The sequence below is a fragment of the Equus quagga genome, chromosome 2, assembly GCF_021613505.1.
Source record: "Equus quagga isolate Etosha38 chromosome 2, UCLA_HA_Equagga_1.0, whole genome shotgun sequence".
In the NCBI taxonomy this organism is placed as follows: Eukaryota; Metazoa; Chordata; class Mammalia; order Perissodactyla; family Equidae; genus Equus; species Equus quagga.
Window position 1 is genome coordinate 117,202,593 of NC_060268.1, and position 19,638 is coordinate 117,222,230.

At 43.6% G+C, this 19,638-nt stretch overlaps 2 protein-coding genes across 4 annotated transcripts in view; both read right to left on the reverse strand.

Moving 5' to 3' along the window:
* Positions 1–594: 594 nt before the first annotated feature.
* On the reverse strand, positions 595–3,590 carry ACTA1 (actin alpha 1, skeletal muscle). Of its 2 annotated transcripts, none has more exons than XM_046653990.1 (7): positions 3,435–3,590; positions 2,461–2,601; positions 2,044–2,368; positions 1,668–1,829; positions 1,383–1,574; positions 1,065–1,246; positions 595–979 (listed from the first exon to the last, which is right to left on the reverse strand). In XM_046653990.1, exons 2-7 carry the CDS (start codon positions 2,587–2,589, stop codon positions 836–838), a joined length of 1,134 nt encoding a protein of 377 aa, XP_046509946.1. In that variant the 5' UTR covers positions 2,590–2,601; positions 3,435–3,590; the 3' UTR covers positions 595–835. The 2 variants fall into 2 exon arrangements, with proteins under 2 accessions (XP_046509946.1, XP_046509947.1); XM_046653991.1 differs by having other exon boundaries at positions 3,453–3,572.
* A 4,069-nt stretch (positions 3,591–7,659) lies between these two features.
* NUP133 (nucleoporin 133) overlaps positions 7,660–19,638 on the reverse strand; it is a 50,929-nt gene continuing 38,950 nt past the window's right edge. Inside the window, exons 22-27 of one of the 2 annotated variants that reach the window (XM_046653599.1) lie at positions 18,494–18,612; positions 16,852–16,932; positions 16,042–16,106; positions 14,677–14,765; positions 10,311–10,484; positions 7,660–8,241 (exon numbers count right to left, since the gene is read on the reverse strand). In XM_046653599.1, coding sequence (XP_046509555.1) covers positions 10,348–10,484; positions 14,677–14,765; positions 16,042–16,106; positions 16,852–16,932; positions 18,494–18,612 — 491 coding nt within the window. In that variant the 3' untranslated portion in view covers positions 7,660–8,241; positions 10,311–10,347. Of the gene's footprint in view, positions 8,242–8,277; positions 10,485–14,676; positions 14,766–16,041; positions 16,107–16,851; positions 16,933–18,493; positions 18,613–19,638 lie in introns of those variants that run through there. The other variant, XM_046653598.1, reaches the window with a different exon arrangement.

Genomic DNA, 19,638 nt, shown 5'->3' on the forward strand with positions numbered 1-19,638 from the left:
TCCCACCTGTGGGCGCCGCCCCTCCCCAGGCCCAAGCTGGAAGGGGCGCTTCTTCAAATACCACCATCACCTGGCACGAAGCGAAGGCCTTCCCAATTAGGAAGAGAAGTGATCGTTTTTACTTACAAACGAAACCTAGTTCATTAAATGCAGAACACAACCTTTCAGTTAGATCTCGAGATTCAGTGGGAAACACCGATTCAGCGAGGAAACGTCCGCCGCGGGAGGAGCGGAAACGCGCTCTGCCGGCGGCGCTCGGGCCCCAGCACCACGGTCAGCGCCCGCCCGGCGCCGCGCCAGGGCCGCCCGCCCGCAGCTGGCCCGGGCCCGCTGCTGACTGGGGCGCCGAGCAGACGGAGAGGGACGCCTCAGCCCTCACCAGAGGCTCAAGTCGGGCCGCGATGGGCCAGCCAGTGTTTGGAAATGCATCTGACCCAGAGGGAGAAGCCGTGAGTACGGGAAGATTTAACTAAGGTCTTGTAAGGAGCGCACGCATTCGGAGTGTTGTGAGAAGTGACCTAGGATTATGGAGTCTGTCCTCCCCTGTCCCCACTGCTCCCTATCCCCAGCAAATAAACACAACTTTGCGCTGCGTAACAGAATGGCTGAGTTTAATGCTTCAAGTTTTCCATTTCCTTCCACAGGGCTTTGTTTAAAAATAACAAAATGAGGTAAATAAGTTAATGTATGTACACATTATAAACATTGTGTCGTTTGCGGAGGCAGCAACGGCAGTTGTTAGAAAGTTGCTGCGCTGTGGCTCGAGATCAGCCACCTGCAACTTGAGCAGATTGTCGTCCTGAGGAGAATTCGCACGCTGTTGGCGGAGTGGGGTCTAGAAGCATTTGCGGTGGACGATGGAGGGGCCGGCCTCGTCGTACTCCTGCTTGGTGATCCACATCTGCTGGAAGGTGGACAGGGAGGCCAGGATGGAGCCCCCGATCCACACTGAGTACTTGCGCTCAGGCGGGGCGATGATCTGTAAGAGAGTGCAGATAGAGCGTCAGGTGGGGGGCCGCATCCCTGAGCCCACTCGAGGGCGTAGGGCGTGGGCCGCCGCCCACCTTGATCTTCATGGTGCTGGGGGCCAGAGCCGTGATCTCCTTCTGCATGCGGTCGGCTATCCCTGGGTACATGGTGGTGCCCCCCGACATGACGTTGTTGGCGTACAGGTCCTTCCTGATGTCGATGTCGCATTTCATGATGCTGTTGTAGGTGGTCTCATGGATGCCCGCCGACTCCATGCCTGGGGACCGCAGGAGGCAGCGTGAGCAGGCGGGCGCAGCAGTTGGGACGGGCTCCAGGGACCGGGTGGGGACAGGCGGGGACGGACGGGTTCGCGCGCGGTCCGGGGGCCTGGGCGGGCGGCGAGCGGGTCTCACCGATGAAGGAGGGCTGGAAGAGCGTCTCCGGGCAGCGGAAGCGCTCGTTGCCGATGGTGATGACCTGTCCATCGGGCAGCTCGTAGCTCTTCTCCAGGGAGGAGGAGGAGGCGGCCGTCGCCATCTCGTTCTCGAAGTCCAGGGCCACGTAACACAGCTTCTCCTTGATGTCGCGCACGATCTCGCGTTCAGCTGTGGGGGGCAGGGGCAGGAGAGGAGCCCTCATTCAGGGCCGGGGGCCGCCCGCGCCGCCAGCCCGCCCAGGGTGCCCGGGGCACCGCGCACCTGTGGTCACAAAGGAGTAGCCACGCTCGGTGAGGATCTTCATCAGGTAGTCAGTGAGGTCTCGGCCGGCCAGGTCCAGGCGCATGATGGCGTGCGGCAGGGCGTAGCCCTCATAGATGGGCACATTGTGGGTGACGCCGTCGCCGGAGTCCAGCACGATGCCTGCGCGGGGAGGGGACGTGGCAGCGAGTGAGCGAGGCCTCCCGGCGCCCCTAGACCTGGCGCGGGCCGCAGCAGGCCGGCCCCGCCGGTGGGAGCGAGGCCCGCACTAGGTACTGGTTGTGCGGGAGGGAAAGTGTTGGGTGCAGGCTGGGGGCGAAGTGTCGGGGGAGGGGAGCAGCCGCGAGCTGGGCTGCGTGGTCCCGCAGGCACTCACCGGTGGTACGGCCGGAGGCGTAAAGGGACAGCACGGCCTGGATGGCCACGTACATGGCCGGCACGTTGAAGGTCTCAAACATGATCTGGGTCATCTTCTCGCGGTTGGCCTTGGGGTTGAGGGGGGCCTCGGTGAGCAGGGTGGGGTGTTCCTCGGGGGCCACGCGGAGCTCGTTGTAGAAGGTGTGGTGCCAGATCTTCTCCATGTCGTCCCAGTTGGTGATGATGCCATGTTCAATGGGGTACTTCAGGGTCAGAATACCTCTCTTGCTCTGAGCCTCGTCGCCCACGTAGGAATCTTTCTGACCCATACCTACCATGACGCCCTGCGGAGTGGAGACACCACGCACACGTTACCGCGGCTCAGAGTGGCGCGGGGCTGGGCTGCGTGGGGACTTCCGCGGACAGGCAGCCTGACCTGGTGACGAGGGCGGCCCACGATGGAGGGGAACACGGCCCTAGGGGCGTCATCGCCGGCGAAGCCAGCTTTCACCAGGCCGGAGCCATTGTCGCACACAAGGGCGGTGGTCTCGTCTTCGTCGCACATGGTGTCTGGTTTCTGGAAGGACAGGAAGGCGGTGGAGATGCACGGTGCGTCAGCGCAGGAGGCCCCGCCTTCCCAAGTTCCCTCCTTCTCCCGGGAACTATGGATACCCTCAGCCCCTAGCGCTGCACATCTGGCTGGCGGAGCGGCCAAAGGGACTCCGGGTCCGTGCTTAAAGCTGCGCTGCCCTGAGGAGAGGGGCACAGGGTTGTGGGGACCACACTGAGAATTTCTACACCCCGGGAACCCAGGGGCATGTTGTCCTTGGAGACCTCTCTGCCTTCGCTGCAGGACACCTGCTGCAAGAGCTAGATGTTAGCACCCACCCTCTCTGCGCCTCGGTGGCCTCATCTAGGGGGTTAAGGCCCGCAATATCTGTTTGCTGGGCAAGTGTGAGGGTGGAAGGGGATGCCCATGGGAAGGGCTTGGATGCCCCATCCAGGTAGGAACGACCTATTCTAGACCCCCACGACATTCCATGCTCACAACAGAGACACCCTTTCACCTGATGTTGAGCCCAGGGAGTAGTGGCCCTTGCTTCTGTGTGGCTCTGGTGCCAGGTTGGGAGTGAATTGACCTTGGGACAACTAAAGCAAAACCTTTAATCTACCTAGCACATAATAAATGTCAGATAGAGCAGCCCAAAGGGGCCGGTGATAAATTTGGAGACGTTTCCAAAGGCTGACTATGTCTCCTCTTTAAAGCACATATGGCTTTGGGGACCAAGGCGCAGCGCAGGGCACAGGCCTGGGGCTGATCCAGTGAGTCGGTTGGGCTCTACCCCGGAGCTCTCTAGGCTCCCCTAGGGGGTGTCCTGTCTCGCTGTCCCCTTCCCACTCCCACCCTACCTGGGCGGGTGGCTACACCTGCTGCTCTCAGGCCCTGGTCTCCACGGAAGGGAAGGGAGGCTTCTCTCGGCGCTGTCCGCTGCGGTGGCCGCTTGTCTCCACGATCAGGTTTTATATAGCCCGCGGGCGCTCCCCCCGCGTCGCCCCGCAGGAATGTCGCTCCCCTTCTCGAGCCATATTTGGGTGTTGGGCACTAGAGCCCCCTCCCCTGGCCAGTTCGCGGCCTGGGCCCCCGCCCGAGTCCCCGGCGCTGACCAAAGAAGGAGCGGCCTGGCCTGGGCCCAGGTAACGCGGGCCAGGCCGTATATGGTGTGTGTCCCCGGCGGGTTAGCCCCTCCCGACCTGGCCCAGTTGCCCGCTGGAGAGGATGGGGTGGGGCGAGGGTCACCGCGTGTGCCTGTGGGTGCGCGTGTGCGCCTGCGCTCCCCGAGCTGCACCTGTCCGAAAGGCCACCCCACCCCTGTCCATTCGGCGATCACTGGGCGCTCCGGAAGGTGCCTCCCATATTTCACTCCTTCGGTTCTTTACTCAGACCCTCAAACCCTCACATGCGACCACAGGGAGGAGGAAGCCGTGCCCAAGTGGTAGGCCTGAGAGGACTGGAAAAGAAGTCACACCCGGCGTCCCAGGCAGGGAATGAGGGCGACCCTCCTCACCACCCCAGTGATCTTCGTTTCTCCCTCCCCACCCCTGAGCTCCCCAAATCCAGAGGGCTGACCCAAGTCGGCCCCCACCCCCACCAAGCAGAGGGCCACAGGGCAGGGGGAGGGCTGCAGCTGTCTCGGCACAGACAACTGGCGGCGGGAGGCAAGGGCGGAGCGGCAGGGAGGAGGTGTGGGGCTCCCGGGGACAGGCCCAGGCGGTGGCTCTGGCAGCGCAGGGCACAAAGCCAGGGCACCCGGGACTGGCCTGCCTGGGTGATGTGCAGTGCCCTCCGGGATTCATGGAGTGAATTTTGGGGGTGTTCTCCTCCAGGACTGACCCACCCCAGGTTGCCATGAGCCTAGCTGAGTGCCCTACCCCCACATCCTCCGTGGGGCTGAGTGTTCCTCTCCTGGGACACAACCCACTACCTGGAGGTGGAAACTGGTGAGGTGCTCTTACTGGAGGAAGCCTTGCTCCTCCTTCCTCCCAGCGAGGACAAGGACGTTGCACTCTAGGATGGGTAGCAACTTTTCCTTCCGCAAAGGCTGAGCACACTCATCTTTATATTTAGAGAATGATGCCTCGCCAAGGCCAGGCTGCTTCCCAGTCCACCTTGGAGTCACCACCTACCCGAGCCTGCTGAAGCGGTTCTATTTATACCACTGATAGATGGGGATATGCCTTTCAAATTTTCTAGAAGGATTTGGATCTACTTATGGTAAGGCAGAATGGGGGTCAGAGGAGGTCATCCAGTTGGTGCCTGTGTCGCTTTTTTCTTTTCGGGGTGGGGGGGGACAAGAACAGTTCTAACCTTGCTGTAGAAGGCACAAGGAGAAAATTTTCTGTGATGAACTCAGTGACGTGCTTTCACATGTCACATCAGTGATGTGGTGCAAGCCAGAATGGAATCATTCATTTTTCTGATGCACTTAACTGTTCCCAAAATAGCTGCAATTCACATTTGGTCATGGAAGGCAGCAGTTGGGCTAAGGATGTAACCCTCCTCTGTAGCCCACATCACAGCAGCCCTTCCGAAAAATGATCAGTCACTTGAAAAACAAGGGCCTTCGTTAGTATGGGCCCTATGTAGTGAGTATAAAGGGCCAATTAAAAGCTACTGTCGTTTCGTTTTTAGCTCTATTATTTTAGAGAATGGATGAATGAATGACAGAACTCCATTTCATTTCTCATACCTTGTGTCCCCTGCGTCAGTGAGTCGTGGAGACACTAGAAAAAAGCCACCTTGAAAATGCATTATATGTACAATATAAGGGGAATTGCTTACATTTTGGCTTTGAAGGTAGGAAAAAATGTGCTATCATTCACTGAATACCTAAGAATACGTGGACCTTTTAAAGGGGAATGGGGTTATCAATATTTTCCAAAACTCCTTCTCAGTCCAACCCTTCTAAGCTCAGAATTAGAGTCAAATACACATTCGAAAGCTCTGAACCAAACGCTCACATACTAATGGAGATCTGCTAGTACAGCACACGGCAGGGGGACCGGCCCTGAGAGGCTGGCCTGGACCTCTGCTCTCCGCCCACCTGGCCTGGTTTAAATAGTCCCTGCGGGTCGGCCCAGGGCTGGCTCAGGCCCAATCTGGTCTTGTGAACTCTCATTGGCTGAGGGAACAGACCTCACAAGCGGGTGGAAAAGCTGCCTCCATACATGTACACTTTCGGGGAGCACCCAGTGGCCTGCCTCGCCTGAGTAAGCGGGTTACCGCCTGTGCACCCTTTTGAGAACCATCACTGAGTAAAGGTCAGCCATGTCAGGCATGCTCGACAGAGAGCTCCTGCTTCTAAGTTTTCAGGTGCAGCCTCAGCTCTTGATGCTCTGACAGGGCCCTTCCGCCACAAGTCAGCCCACGTGCTCACACCTCCCTTCCCTCCGGCCTTGTCCCCTCAACTCCTCACATGTCTGTAATATCCCAGTCTTGCTCAGTCTAAGCATTCTATCTGATTTCCTATCAATTTAAACATGAATTTGCAAAAACATTTTATATTCACTCATGTTGTTCCCATTAACTTTTTAAACTATCCCGAGGTAAATAATATAGGCACCATTCATTTTAGTTTTAAAAATAAGAAAACCAAGGCTCCACGAGCTGGATAACACATCCCAGGTCCCAGGGCAGCTGGCAGCAGGGCAGAGGCTTAGGCCATCCGTCCTTCCACTAGGCGCGGGCAGGGTGGAGGACTGCTTTCTATCTTCCTTTAATCTTCCCCAATACTTGGAATAGTTCTGGAAACATAACAGATCCTCAAGGGATGTTTTCCAATGAAGGGCCAAAGGCATCCTGAAATGAAGTCATGGCTTCATCTGCAACTATCATCTATAGTCTCAAAAACAATAGTGAGTGGGACTGGCTGGCAAAACTCAGTCAGACACATTCCAGGGACCAGGTGGATAAAGGAAAACACCAAACTTATTCTCCTCACAAGCCACGCATCTGAAAACATCAGGTCAACCCATGGCAGCCAGGAAGGCAGGGCCTGGATGTGCTGGGGATGTTCTCACTCTGAGACTTGCTCTGCCTTGGCCATCTCTCAGGGCCTGGTCCTCTCTCCTCCTCCCCTACCACCTTCTTACACCTGGTATAATGAACTAGTGAAAAGCCTGCGCTTTGGAGTAAAGCATAGCTGGCTATGCAGCCCACTCTCATTGGCTATGTGACCTTCAGGTCACTTCCAGAAAGACTGAGCACTCTCAACTGAGGACACTACCTACTCCTTAAGGCTGACTTGAAGATTAAAACTAGGCAAATACCTGGGACATAAGAAAAATTCAATAAATGGTACGGTATCTTTCTTCTAAGTGTTTGGAGGAGGAGAGAGGGCTGCGGTGGTAGAAGAGGTGAGCAGAGGAAATTAGAAATTATTAGAACTGTTCACTAAACACATGTCATCATAACTCAACAGGAAGAGTCAGGGTAATTTTAAATGTATTTGGAGCATACAAAGATTTTTGCACAAAGATTTATTCTTGTATTATTTAAAGCGGAAAAAAAACCCCACAAAAAACCTAACTACCAAAACCATTAACCTGCATGTTTTAAGATTGTTAAGAGTGAGACAGAGGAGCTGTTAAATAAATTATGATACAGCCATGTGGTAAGGTGTCTGCAGTCATTAAAAATTATATCTTGAAAAACACTGAAGACATGCATTCTCAAAGAGGTGGGAAATTGGTTCTTGGAGAGTGGGGTGAAAAAAATCTTAGATATTACAGTGATTTGCGGCCTCCAAAGATCATAGTCCATAAAAAGATACACAGCATGTCTGTGGTATTAAACTTCCACAGGGGGTGGGCGTGGAGTGATTAGGAAAAACTGTAGTCTCCTTAGGAAGAGTGATAATGAAAAAAAGGTTGAGGGGCTGGCCCTGTGGCCGAGTGGTTAAGTTCGCGCGCTCTGCTGCGGTGGCCCAGGGTTTTGCTGGTTAGAGTCCTGGGCACGGACATGGCGCCGCTCACTGAGCCATGCTGAGGCAGCATCCCACATGCCACAACTAGAAGGACCCACACTAAAAATACACAACTATGTACCAGGGGGCTTTGGGGAGAAAAAGGAAAAAATAAAATCTTTAAAAAAAAAAAAAGGTTGAGAAATACTAGATTAAAGATATACAGAAATACAATATCTCACATCAAAATAAGTGGGTTACAAAATATAATAGTATGCACATTCCAAAACATTCTAAGATATATTTCAAAATGGTAACTGAAGTTATGTCTGGCTGGTGAGATTATAATGGTTTATTTTTTTCAATATACTTTTTTTCCCAAATACATTTCACATTTCCTACAGTATATTTTTAATTTTAGAATTATACAAGATGAATTTTTTAAACTGTACTTTGGTATTTAATGAGAGGATTTTACGTAGAAATATGTAAAGCTATTCTCTCTTCAGGTACTCTCTGAATACAGTGTCCAGGAAGAGCTGGGTGGGGCTACGTCAATATTCCCGTAGTTAGGAGCCTCCAAACATGCAGGTGTGTGGGATCGCAGCAGAGTGAGCGTGAATCTAACGTCATCCTGGAGTGGGTTTCCTTCTGTTCACAAGTTACCGGAGAAGAACAGCTGCCTGTGAGAACTATGGGCACACCCTGATTCTTCCACAGCCCCAATACGCTCAGTGAGTGACGCTTCAGGAAAACTGATTCAGACCCCAAAGGAAAAAAGAAACACAATCCAATTTTTAAAAGTTTTCTTCAAAAATGAAAACCGTAAAACAGAGCGTATCAGTAGTCTTTTAGTTCACTATGGATTTCAGTGAGTCTCATACGTATCTCAAGTTCTGCCTTAATCCTTGACACATTCACAAATTCTTAAGCCATTCCAACACACAAGGCCTGCTACTCATTATCAGAATCACAACCTGATTATTTGATTTAATGAAAGCAGCAAACTGCAACTTTCAGAACAGCATTCAGAGACAGGAGTGGAAAAACCTCTTCCCAATCAAAGTTTCCCTTTCACTAGAAAACAGTCTCGCCTTTAAAGCACAATTATAATTTGTCATTATCAATTACTCAATTTATATAAAAATCAATAATTCTTTGATAAAGATGATGTTGTAGAACAAATTTTTGAAGTTCAGAAGAAAAAATTATTCAAAATCTTAGGCCTTAATTTCACTATTACTGTTAAAATAATTTTTAAAAACCCACCCATTGTGGTGCTATAGCTACTGCCTCTAGGAGACAGTGCTGGAAGAGCGAGACCTCTCACCCCTCAGCCAGACCACGAGATGACACTATGAGAGCAGTTTCACATCCACAGAATCAGCAGGGCCAGAGGCATCATCAGATTGGCTATCCTGTCATACTAGGGATAATTAGATTAGTGGCGGCATGTGAGGGTGGCACAATCCTGTGTCCCCAGAGCACATTACTACCTGCCAGGATCATACAGGTGAGAACTGTTAACGTCTCTGTAAAACCAAAGCCTCATCTCATAACATAAGAATTCAACGATTTCTGACCTGCTCTCTGACAAGCTCCTCTTCCTAACTCCTCTTGGACCTTCCCTATATTCCTAACCCGGACCCTGATGCTGTCCCAACACACAAGCTGCAAACAGAAAAAGACCAGGCTCCTCATTTCCTCCCTTTGATTATTAATGCAAACAGCTCCACTAACCAGTTCTCCCAAACACGGTCAAAGGCTGCTTCACAGCCTGGAGGGGAGAGGGCATGACGGCTGCGCTTTGTGAAACAGGAACAGGACTCTCTTTACCATATTTAACTGCTGACCTTTTCAGCTGTTGGAGCAAGTCGTTTAGTGAGCATTCAACTGGGCCAAGTCTGAATATGCCAGCAACTCCCTGCCCAATCTCTGGTCTTTATTTAAAGCCAGATTAAAACTGAGTGATGACATTGGTTAGGACAAAGAAACTTTAAGAACTACTACTTTTCAGTTAAATCAGATGCCATATTAAGAAACCCTATAATGGTTTCTAGCATTGTGCATGCTTTATATTAGCTAGACAGACTGTGGTAAAGCTGGAACTCAGTGTAAATCACCCTGAAAATATATGAAGTTGCTTGAATCCCCATACTGAAAGACTGTAACTAACACTAATACTATAAATTTAATATACGGAACTTATAGATAGGTTAGAAAGCCACATAAATGTTTTATTCACTAAAATACTTCCATTAATATTCTATTATTTATGCAGAAAACTTTCAAGTTTTACCAATGAATTAATCAGTTATCAAGCTCACATGAATTAGGCCCACTCTACTTTGTCTTTTGTCCTATAAGAAGTCAGCAAAATTTCACATTTATCTTACTAGATATTTCCCATTAGCCCTAACCAAAATAGATACCAAACACTCCAGATTCTCTTCAGTGCACAATATCCAGAGTCATGGCCATTTCAGAGACAACCCAGTACAATTTTGTTATTTTTAGAGTTAAAGAAACTGAAGCCTAGAAGTGATCTGTGCATACAAGTAGCCAGAACCAGGACAAGAAGTCTAGAACCCTGGATGGAATGAGATTGAAAAGAAAGAGCAGCAAGTATAGAAACATCAACTGATAAATTTCAGATGGAAAAAAGGAAAAGAGAAAATATCATGCAACTAACAATTAAAAGTATAGTTACATAGCTGTTTTATAGTAGCTCCAAATAAAGTATAAAAAACTCAGCAATACATGCTATAAAACTGTACAAACTTCTAGATGTTTAGGCCTAAAATTTTTATAAGGACACACTTACACAAATTTCCAGGAACAATGGCCATTTTTAGAAAAAGTTACATTTGTCCCTGGACATAATATTCATAATTTGCTTTCAAAACAAACTCAAAATAAGGATTAGACTTCAAGCTTCCCAGCTGATCTGCTTGTAGTAGGTCTTTCACTTCCGGTAGATATTCACTGAGCTGAATGCCTATAAACACAAACATAGACAGACGTTTGTATTTTCATAAAACTCTCAAACGAATTAAGATGATTGATGATAAAACCACCTGTGCTTCTACTTAAAATATAATGTCACTCTGCTATTGGGAAATACTTTGTTCTACATTCCTTCCATCTGTCAAACATACTTGCAGGTCTAACAACATGACATTCTTTACTTAGAAGAGGCTGCTTGAGTGCTTTTTCCTCTTAGTGGTCAAAATAGCCAATCTATTTAAAGTCTTTAACAAGATCTCAAGTATTTTCATTCTTCTCCACAGTTAATTCATTCCCTCAACACGGATGTTTTCAACTAATCACTGGAAAACAAGTATTTTAAACAATTATATTTTTACCTATTTGGGAAATAGTTTAGCAGAAATACTGCCATGAAAGCTAGCTATGGTATCTCAAAATGTAGTAAAGTTTAAATCTAAAACTAGATAGGTGAAAGAATCATTTCTTCATCAGTCTTCTATAGAGCTGGAAAGCCAGTGAGCACTGATTAAATGGATTGTTTAAACTGATATCTATGTAGTTACAAAAAAGTATGTACAATTTTCTCATTTGATAAATAAAACTAGCAGAATATTTTTAAATTAATGACAATTTTTTATAGTTTGCTATATTACCGTAAGGTTCTCAAAATCAATTAGCGGGTTTGGTTTTGTTTACTGGGAAGATTCACCCTCAGCTAACATCTGTTGCCAATCTTCCTCTTTTTCCCCTCCCCACAGCCCCGGTACATAGCTGTATATTCTAGTTATAAGTTCTTCTAGTTCTTCCACAAGAGCCGCAACCACAGCATGGCAACTGACAGAGAAGTGGTGTGGTTCTGTGACCAGGAATCAAACCCAGGCCACCGAAGCAGTGAGAGCGCCAAACTTTAACCACTGGGCCATCAGGGCTGGCTCCAGGTTTTTTTTTAAATACCCTCAAATTGCCTAGGACCATTCTTTGTACTTAATTGATAGACAATAAAAATCTGGGTTAATAAATGTTGAGACTAAATCCAAAATATTTATATGTAATTTACTACAATTAACATGCTTTTAATAAAGACTTTCTCTGCAAAACAGTATTATAATCATGAAAATATCACATTAATTTCTAAAAGACCAATTCTCTAAAAGAAACCTAACATCTTACTTGACTTCTATTCTTATACTGCATGCTTTCTGTTTAGACCTAATCTTTGACGGATCCTTCCTGTTCTTTGGAGCAGGGGTAGAAACTTGAATGTTTGCAGAGGTCCGGCAGGAGCGTGAGCAAGGTGACCCGGGGGTGTTGGTAAACTCAGAGCCGCTGTGCATTCAAAGCGGGCAGTGCTCATCAGCTCCAGCTGACTGTTGCCAGGTAAATATTTCACTCTGGTATAGGCAAATCTTTTGCGTTTTAAGAGAAGTCAGAAAACAAGACTTTTATAAGAACTCTTCTCAACTATTAAATGCTGATGATTTATTAGAAAGAATTTTAAACTCCATGTCATGATATGTGCATTCTGTTACGTATAACCTACTTCAACAACACGTAAAAACAAATGGGAAAGCTCCATGTGGGTAATTCAAACATATCTGTAGGATGAATTCATTCCACAGGCTGAAATCAGGCTGTCAAAGCCTATGAAATACAATGTGAGGCTACCTACATCTCTCTATCTGCAGAATCTGTACTTTAAAAACATTTACCATTGTACACAAAAGCCTTATTAAAAGGGTTCCAAAAATAAATGTCTTTGGCTTGTTTTTATAATAAATATATATACCATTTAAAAAATATATTTATATAATAGTTTCTACTTGTTTTTGTCCTTTGGTCAAAATTTCTTGTTGTAAAATTATAACTTTTCATTCCTGTTTTTCATCTCTGATTTATAACATAGAATAGCAAAAACTGAAAAGACATTTAAATAGCACTAAATACTAAATTAGCCACACTTCAGTTCTGTGGGACTTTTAAGAGAAGTAACTTCATGGAAAGCATCAGACTGGGGTCCAAATGCTTTCTAATATCTATTAGGCTCAAGTGGAGAATCTCTCCAACAGTGCAGAGAAACCAACCATATCCAGTTATTTCTTCAATTCCAAATATAGAAAAGAGAAAAATTTATATATTTTAGCTCTTTCTGAATTTTAAGTATTTTCAAGCAAAACATATTCTCTTTTGCTATATTCCTTCCTTATTTAAATTTTAATTTATATTTATTTTTTGACAATGAAAAGGCTTAATTAACCTTTGTGTTATTTGCTCATCTTTGAAAACGAAAGCACTCATTGAGTCTATTGTCAGTGAGGGGTCACCAACTATCCATTTTCATAAATAAAAGTCCAGGTTAGGGGCCAGCCTAGTGGCATAGTGGTTAAGTTTGCAAGCTCTGCTTTGGCAGCCTGGGGTTCACAGGTTCAGATCCCAGGTGCAGATCTGGCACTGCTCATTAAGCCATGCTGTGGCAGCATCCCACACAAAAAACAGAGGAAGACTGGCACAGATGTTAGCTTAGCGACAATCTTCCTTGGACAAAAAGAGGAAGATTGGCAACAGACGTTAGCTCAGGGCCAATCTTCCTCACAAATAAATAAAGAAAGTCCAGGTCAATTCTGAGGGAAGTTCCCAGTAATCTACTCACAGAATTGCATTTATATTTGACTAGTTAAACAAGAGACTAAAAATATGAAAAGTAATGCTAGGAGATCAACACAGATAGGCTCTAAGATGAAAGCTTATGGAACTCAAACACTAAGAGCTGACGTCTCTTCAACCTCAGAGCACTGGTGTGTGTGTGATTAGTCCCACAGTACTTCTCTGAGGGCCCCTTCATTTCACTTGGTTAAGCTAGTGATTCTAAAATAGAGGACTGCAGAACAGAATCTATTACACAGGAGTTAGAGCTATGAATCTGCAAAATAATTCTAGGCATTCAAAGAACAAATGCTTACTGAGTGACTACTATGTACAGGGCACTGGGCTGGGCATGTTTTATATGGATTAAATCACGCATCTTGCAAATATTTGTATGGAAAATTTTCAAATTTCAAATTTTATTCATCATAATGAATAAAATTCACATCCATTTAGAAGGACTACTGAATTTAAAATAGCTTTTTGTCATTGTATTTTTTCTAATTGGTATTAAAGAGAGTGTCCTTATATTTGAAAAGATAGGTAAACACTAGGTTAGCCTATTTTGCACATTGTCTGAATTTAGTATCACATATTTCGATCTAATAATTCTATAATAAATATGAGCCACACTTGTTTCTATGTATAAAATGTGCAAAATCTCTCATCTCTCATCTAATACTCTTCATATATTAAGCTCCCAAAAGAGGTGAAAGTAAGTACCCTCTAATTCATCTTTCTCCCTGAGAACAAACATTTTATCTGTAAAAGCGTCTTTACCTATTTGTTATCTTGATCAAGCAAATGGAATTTTGCTCACTGCTTTGGATACAAAACATACTCCATTCTAGTTTCTTTTTATTTTGCTCCAGAAATGAATTTTAGAGTGTTAATGTCCAAAATGGATTTGTAAAAACATTTCGTAATTTGCTCTTAAGCACTCTATGGCCAGTTTAGTAGAGGATATACCAAAAAATTTATACCTCATTTCAAGTTCTCTACCTTCACAAAAGTTACCTGAGAAGTTAAAGGAAATGATTACTTTTTTCATATAGATTTTTGGTGTCACAACCAACATTTGAGTCCGTTTCTTCTCTGTCCTGAGTCAGCATGGAGACTTCACCCACTGTAATCACCCAGGACCCAAGTGGATGGAGACTTCACCTTGACATATGCTCCCCCAGTTGGAGACAGAGGAAAAAAGCCCTTCCTTTACAGTCACGTGTCACTTAACGATGGGGATACATTCTGAGAAATGTGCCCTTAGGCGATTTCATCATTGTGCGAACATCACAGAGTGTACGATGGTATAGCCTACTACACACCTGGGCTATATGGTACCAATCTTATGGCACCACTATGGTATATGGGGGTCCATCATTGACCGAAATGTCATTATGTGGTGCATAACTGTATTTTAAACAAATCTGTCTAACTCTGAGCTTGATACTGCTTAATCTTAAACCACCCTGGCATCTGACACCTTTGCAAATCCCCATTATGCTAAGATTTCTAAAACTGAGGAGTAATATTGTAATTTCCAATATTAACAAACCACTTACCATCTTTTACAAGTTTCTGTAAGATTTTCACAAATATACTGTCTTTAGACACTTCAATTGGATCATCTTTACCATCTGAACTGGACCAGCTAGAAAACAAAATCACCATGAGGGGAAAATGAAATCACAGACAAATCCTACATTAATGACTTCTGTTTGCTATCGTGGTTTTGTCTGGATGGTAGTAGGGTGGTGGAGAATCTTGAGTTTTGTGATACTATTTCAACTTATTTAAATAAGGGAACTTTAAATGTTAGATATACTTAGAGTCTCTATATTAGATATAAAATGCTACACAGAGGTAGGTATTCATGTGTTTGATGTCAGCACCAAGTAGTAAGCTATCTTTCCCTAAAAAATTCTATAAGTAACAATCTAGTAAGGACCCAAAAATGTGATCTTTCAGAGTAGAGGCAATAGTTATAATATGTTATAACATATTCTGTTTTTCATATAAGTACATGGCAATCAGTGTCTAATATAATGTTGTTTTCTTTATCTAGTTGAGATTATCTACTACGGGAATAAAAAACACACGGAGCCACTGCTTTGTAGTAACCAAAGGACATATCCCACAGGATACCTTAAAGTTTTTCAACAAGAAGCCAGGACAAGAAACTCCAGTCACGTCAGCATACCTTTGTATGATTAGGAAGGAGAATCAAGTAGGCAGAGCTAGATGCTTCAGAGGGTGACCTCCAAGACCAGATTTAACAACAATTTTAACTATCTGAGAGTGATCAAAGGAAGAAATGCTTTAGTAAAAACAGTTCTACCACAATTTCTCAACACCACAGGAAAAAGGAGAATTGCAAGCAGGGAAGGCTTTTAGCACCCAAGTCACGCACTCTTTCAAATACTTTTCCTGGAAACAATCCACCCCACCAACTGATCACTCTCAGTCTTTCTTTGCCACCACCTACCACTGTCATTCCCATGAGGGAAACCCTCCTCTGCAGGAAGAAGATGACTGAAAAAGAGGTCTCAATAACTTAAAAGAGGGCATTGATCCTCAAATTGTAATAACTTTTTATTTAAACAACAACAAAAAAGTAGCCTCAAGTCTTGTTTGGCAGCACTGGCCTGACTCCAGTGAAAATAAGGAACATATGTATTTCTGTGCAAACTGACAGTCTAAATTTTAAAATCCAAAGTACAGCTTTATTACACCAGTGGTTCTAGGTCCTTAAATTATTCCTTAATTACTGAATAAAAAAATTTAAGATTATTAACGCAACCATTAAAATTTTCATCATATATGTTACAGTACAATTAGGTTACAAAACCATTTATGTATGATACCATAATCTCCCTCAAGAGTCCTTTTCCAAAACCACACCTTAGATTCATGCTATGAGAACTTACTTATCTCTCTGAAGAGCTTTGCAAAGGATTTCCAGTTTTAGATCATTTATATTTACATCTTCCTCCTTCACAGCAAAACAAAAAATCCTTATTAATTCCTGAGTTAAAAAAATACATGCTTAAATTTGAGTTGTCAACTCCTAATTCTGCATAAATATTATTGCTTTAATTCATAATTTAAAAGAATTTGCTTTTCTTCAAGACATTAATGCTACTCAGAAGAGTAAGCCAATTAATAAATTTCTGTGAATTAGTTTATTATGTGAAAATGTGATTTTATCAGGAAGCTTGAGATGGTTAAGATTTTAAACAAGGTAATGTAAAAGCCAACACAGTGTGTTTTTAAAATCTACCAAACTGCTTTCAATTGCAGGGCTAACTACTTAACCTACAGAATTTTCATTATAATCTTTTCTTCAAAGAAGGCAAAACAGCTCTTACAGGGAGTACTATGAAGAGTAAATTGATAAAACAACATATTAGATTGAAGAACAAATAATAACAATAAGTGAAAGAGAAAAAATATCTCGGGACTTGGAAAAGCAGCCTTTTTTATTTGTACATGGAAAAAGACACCTGGCAATGTGTGAGAATGATCAGGAAATGGAATCTCTTGACAGCTTTCCTAAAGAGCTGTATGTATCCCAAGAGTCAGGGGTAGCTAAATCAGACAGTCTTTTTTTAATTAACACATTTTCATGATTGGCTAAAAGAGGTAGTTTTTCCTCTTTGTATATGTCTTCAGTTCTACAGAAAACCATATATAAATTGTGACACTTGCCTATGATCATCTCAAGTGATTTGACTTACTTCATCAATATATTCCAGCAGGTCCAAAGCTTTCTTGAAATCATATTCATTAGCTCTTCTGTTTTCTTCACAGATATATAGCTATGGTAAGTTAAAATAAGGTTGAGGATTATTTTAAGTAATCATATAAACAAGACTGGAGAAAAGAAGTTATGTCTCTCAAGTAAGCTGTAGGTATTTTTATAGTAAAAAGACAGTGTCACATTTGGAAATTACACTCCAGTTATCTCACAATAAACTGTCTTTTAAAACGTGGATATGTTTAATCAGTAATTAATTTGCATAACTTGGTATATATACTTTTAAAGTATCAGTAAATTTATATTCCTAGGTTCAAGATGGCATATACATGTCAGTATTCTTTTGAGCATACTCTTTGAAATAAATTGCTGCCCTTGTACTTTTGAAGCTGGCTATAATGCTTTTGAAATGCTGCCCTTTCAAATAGTTTAAAAAAATGAGACCTATGATAAAGTTATGCAGTTGGTCTATGGTTTACTTAAAAGACAAGAAAGCATACACCAACATGTTACCAACAGTTATCCCTGGTTGGTCAGATCATAGCTGACTATATACTCATTTCTGTATTCTTCAAATCCTGTAATTTTATAATTAAAAAAATACTTGCCTTATTAAAAACATCAGTTTGAATTTCTCCTATGTTCTTTTTTCAACTATTAAAATATTACAAATTTCATTTTTAAGTATTGCAAATGATCCTTTAACAGCAAAAGACAATACTCAAACCATTTCAGAAGAAAGTTATCTACTTGTTTTCATTGTCCTATAACACTTAAAAAAAACAATACTTTAGTTCAGTGTTTCTGAACATCCTTTTTTCTTCACAATGTTAACATCTCTGAAATTGGAATGCGGTTTTAAAATTGATGGTGTATCAGAGTAAAATTGGCGCTACTTTTTCCTTCTCAGTGATACATAAAATAATGGTGAGCCCTACAAGCAACAGCATTTTAGATTTTTAAAGTAAATATGCTATTATTAGAAGAAGGTGTTGTGAGCTCAATTATAGGAAATCTGTTACTAATAATGGCTAAAATACTTAAGTTCTCAAAACGATTTGCTTTCTTTTTAATATAACTACGGCAAATTCAACGTGATCCTATGACATCACTCTTGCATTTGAAATACTTTCCTAAAAGAAAAGAAGTAAATTTAAGGCTATTAGTGTACATAACACCAAAACTATCTTATCTAGCCCATAATCTAGCGATGCCCTTAGGAATGGGTTATGTTGCAGAGGAAAAGGGAGAGGACCGCATACACAGGCTACATAAACCAGTCCCTTAAGAACCATTTTTCCTATGGAAGAGCCTGAAATGAATCTCATGGTACATCTCTGTTCTATACTGGAAAAGAAAAATATAAGTAATTTCTTCTGGTCACCTGGATAAGCATCTTTAGGAATAGGTGGAGCTATACGGTGAGGCAGAGGCTGCCCCACCACTTTCTGCTAATTGGCATCCTGCTCTCAAGCAGCTTCCAATAACTTGTTCTAGGGGAAAGTTATCAGGCAAATAGGAATGGAAAGATGACTCCTCTTAGGAACTATACTACATGGCCCAAGGAACACCAAGGATGTTTTGAGACGAAGAAATGGTGCAAGGATTTGCAAAGCACATACCCCAATGAGTTGCGGTGCAGTCAATACCGGCATTGCACTGAGACTTAGCTGTTTTTCAGCTAGCAGCTGCTCAGGGAGGGTCTCCTGGTGCAGCAGAAAGCGCTCTTGCTCAGCCATTTCTAGAATTCAAAATGAGAGGGGGAAGGGGGAGTAAACTTTCACTTTTGCTCTGTCATAAAACAAATCTGAATTTAAAAAGAAAAAAGGAATATCTCTAAAGGGTATCTCATCACTTTTCAGTGATCTTAGAATGCTATTAATTTTGCTTATTCTTGATTCCTGATTATGTTAAAACATATTCATGTTTTGAACAAAGTCATATGGATTATCACAGAAAGCAGAAATAGTGAGGAGGCGGGGAGAAGAGCTAAGAAAATACACTCTACTGCTTGAACAAGTTGTACAGCAGACGGTCATTTCACGAGGCATAAGTCCCCCAAATCTGAGGTCTCTCAGTCCCATTTTATGGTAAGTGAGTGCAAAGTGCCTCCTCCCATGAGAGTTTCTAGTATAATTTTATTCACTAAGAGAAATGATCTATTTAAAAGCCACTATGAGAATATTCCAGGAAAAACAAAACGTGGACGATTATGTGCCAAACCTATTAACTAGCAACGGCTGTCTTTATAGGATGAGGGGCAGGGGCTTTTACTTGCCATAAACTAGCCAGGTTGCAGCCCACTACCTGGCTTTGCCCATGACAATGTGTTGGGTTACAGGGAAAAATAGTTGAGAACTGCTATATAGCCTCATAAATACAGCAGTTACAAACAAATGGAGTGACCAAAGCACAAACAGGCTCATTCAAAGACTGGCATTATTCCACATGATCCCAATTTTGTATAAATTAAACAAAACATTTTTGCGCGATTTCTATACCTAGGAAAACAGACTGGGAGGATACACAAAACAGTAACAGCAGTTATCTCTGGGGCAGTGGGATTATAGACAACTTATTTTTTTGTTGTGTTTTTTCTATAATTTACAAATTCCCACAAGGAATTATTTATAAAACCAGGAAGTTACTTTTTAAAAACCTACTCCCTACAATTAGATACACTCTGATAAGTCTGTAGAAAATTATTGAGACCTGATAATATTCTCATTGTGTTAAGAAAGCAGAAGTTAAGAAGTGATCAAATGCA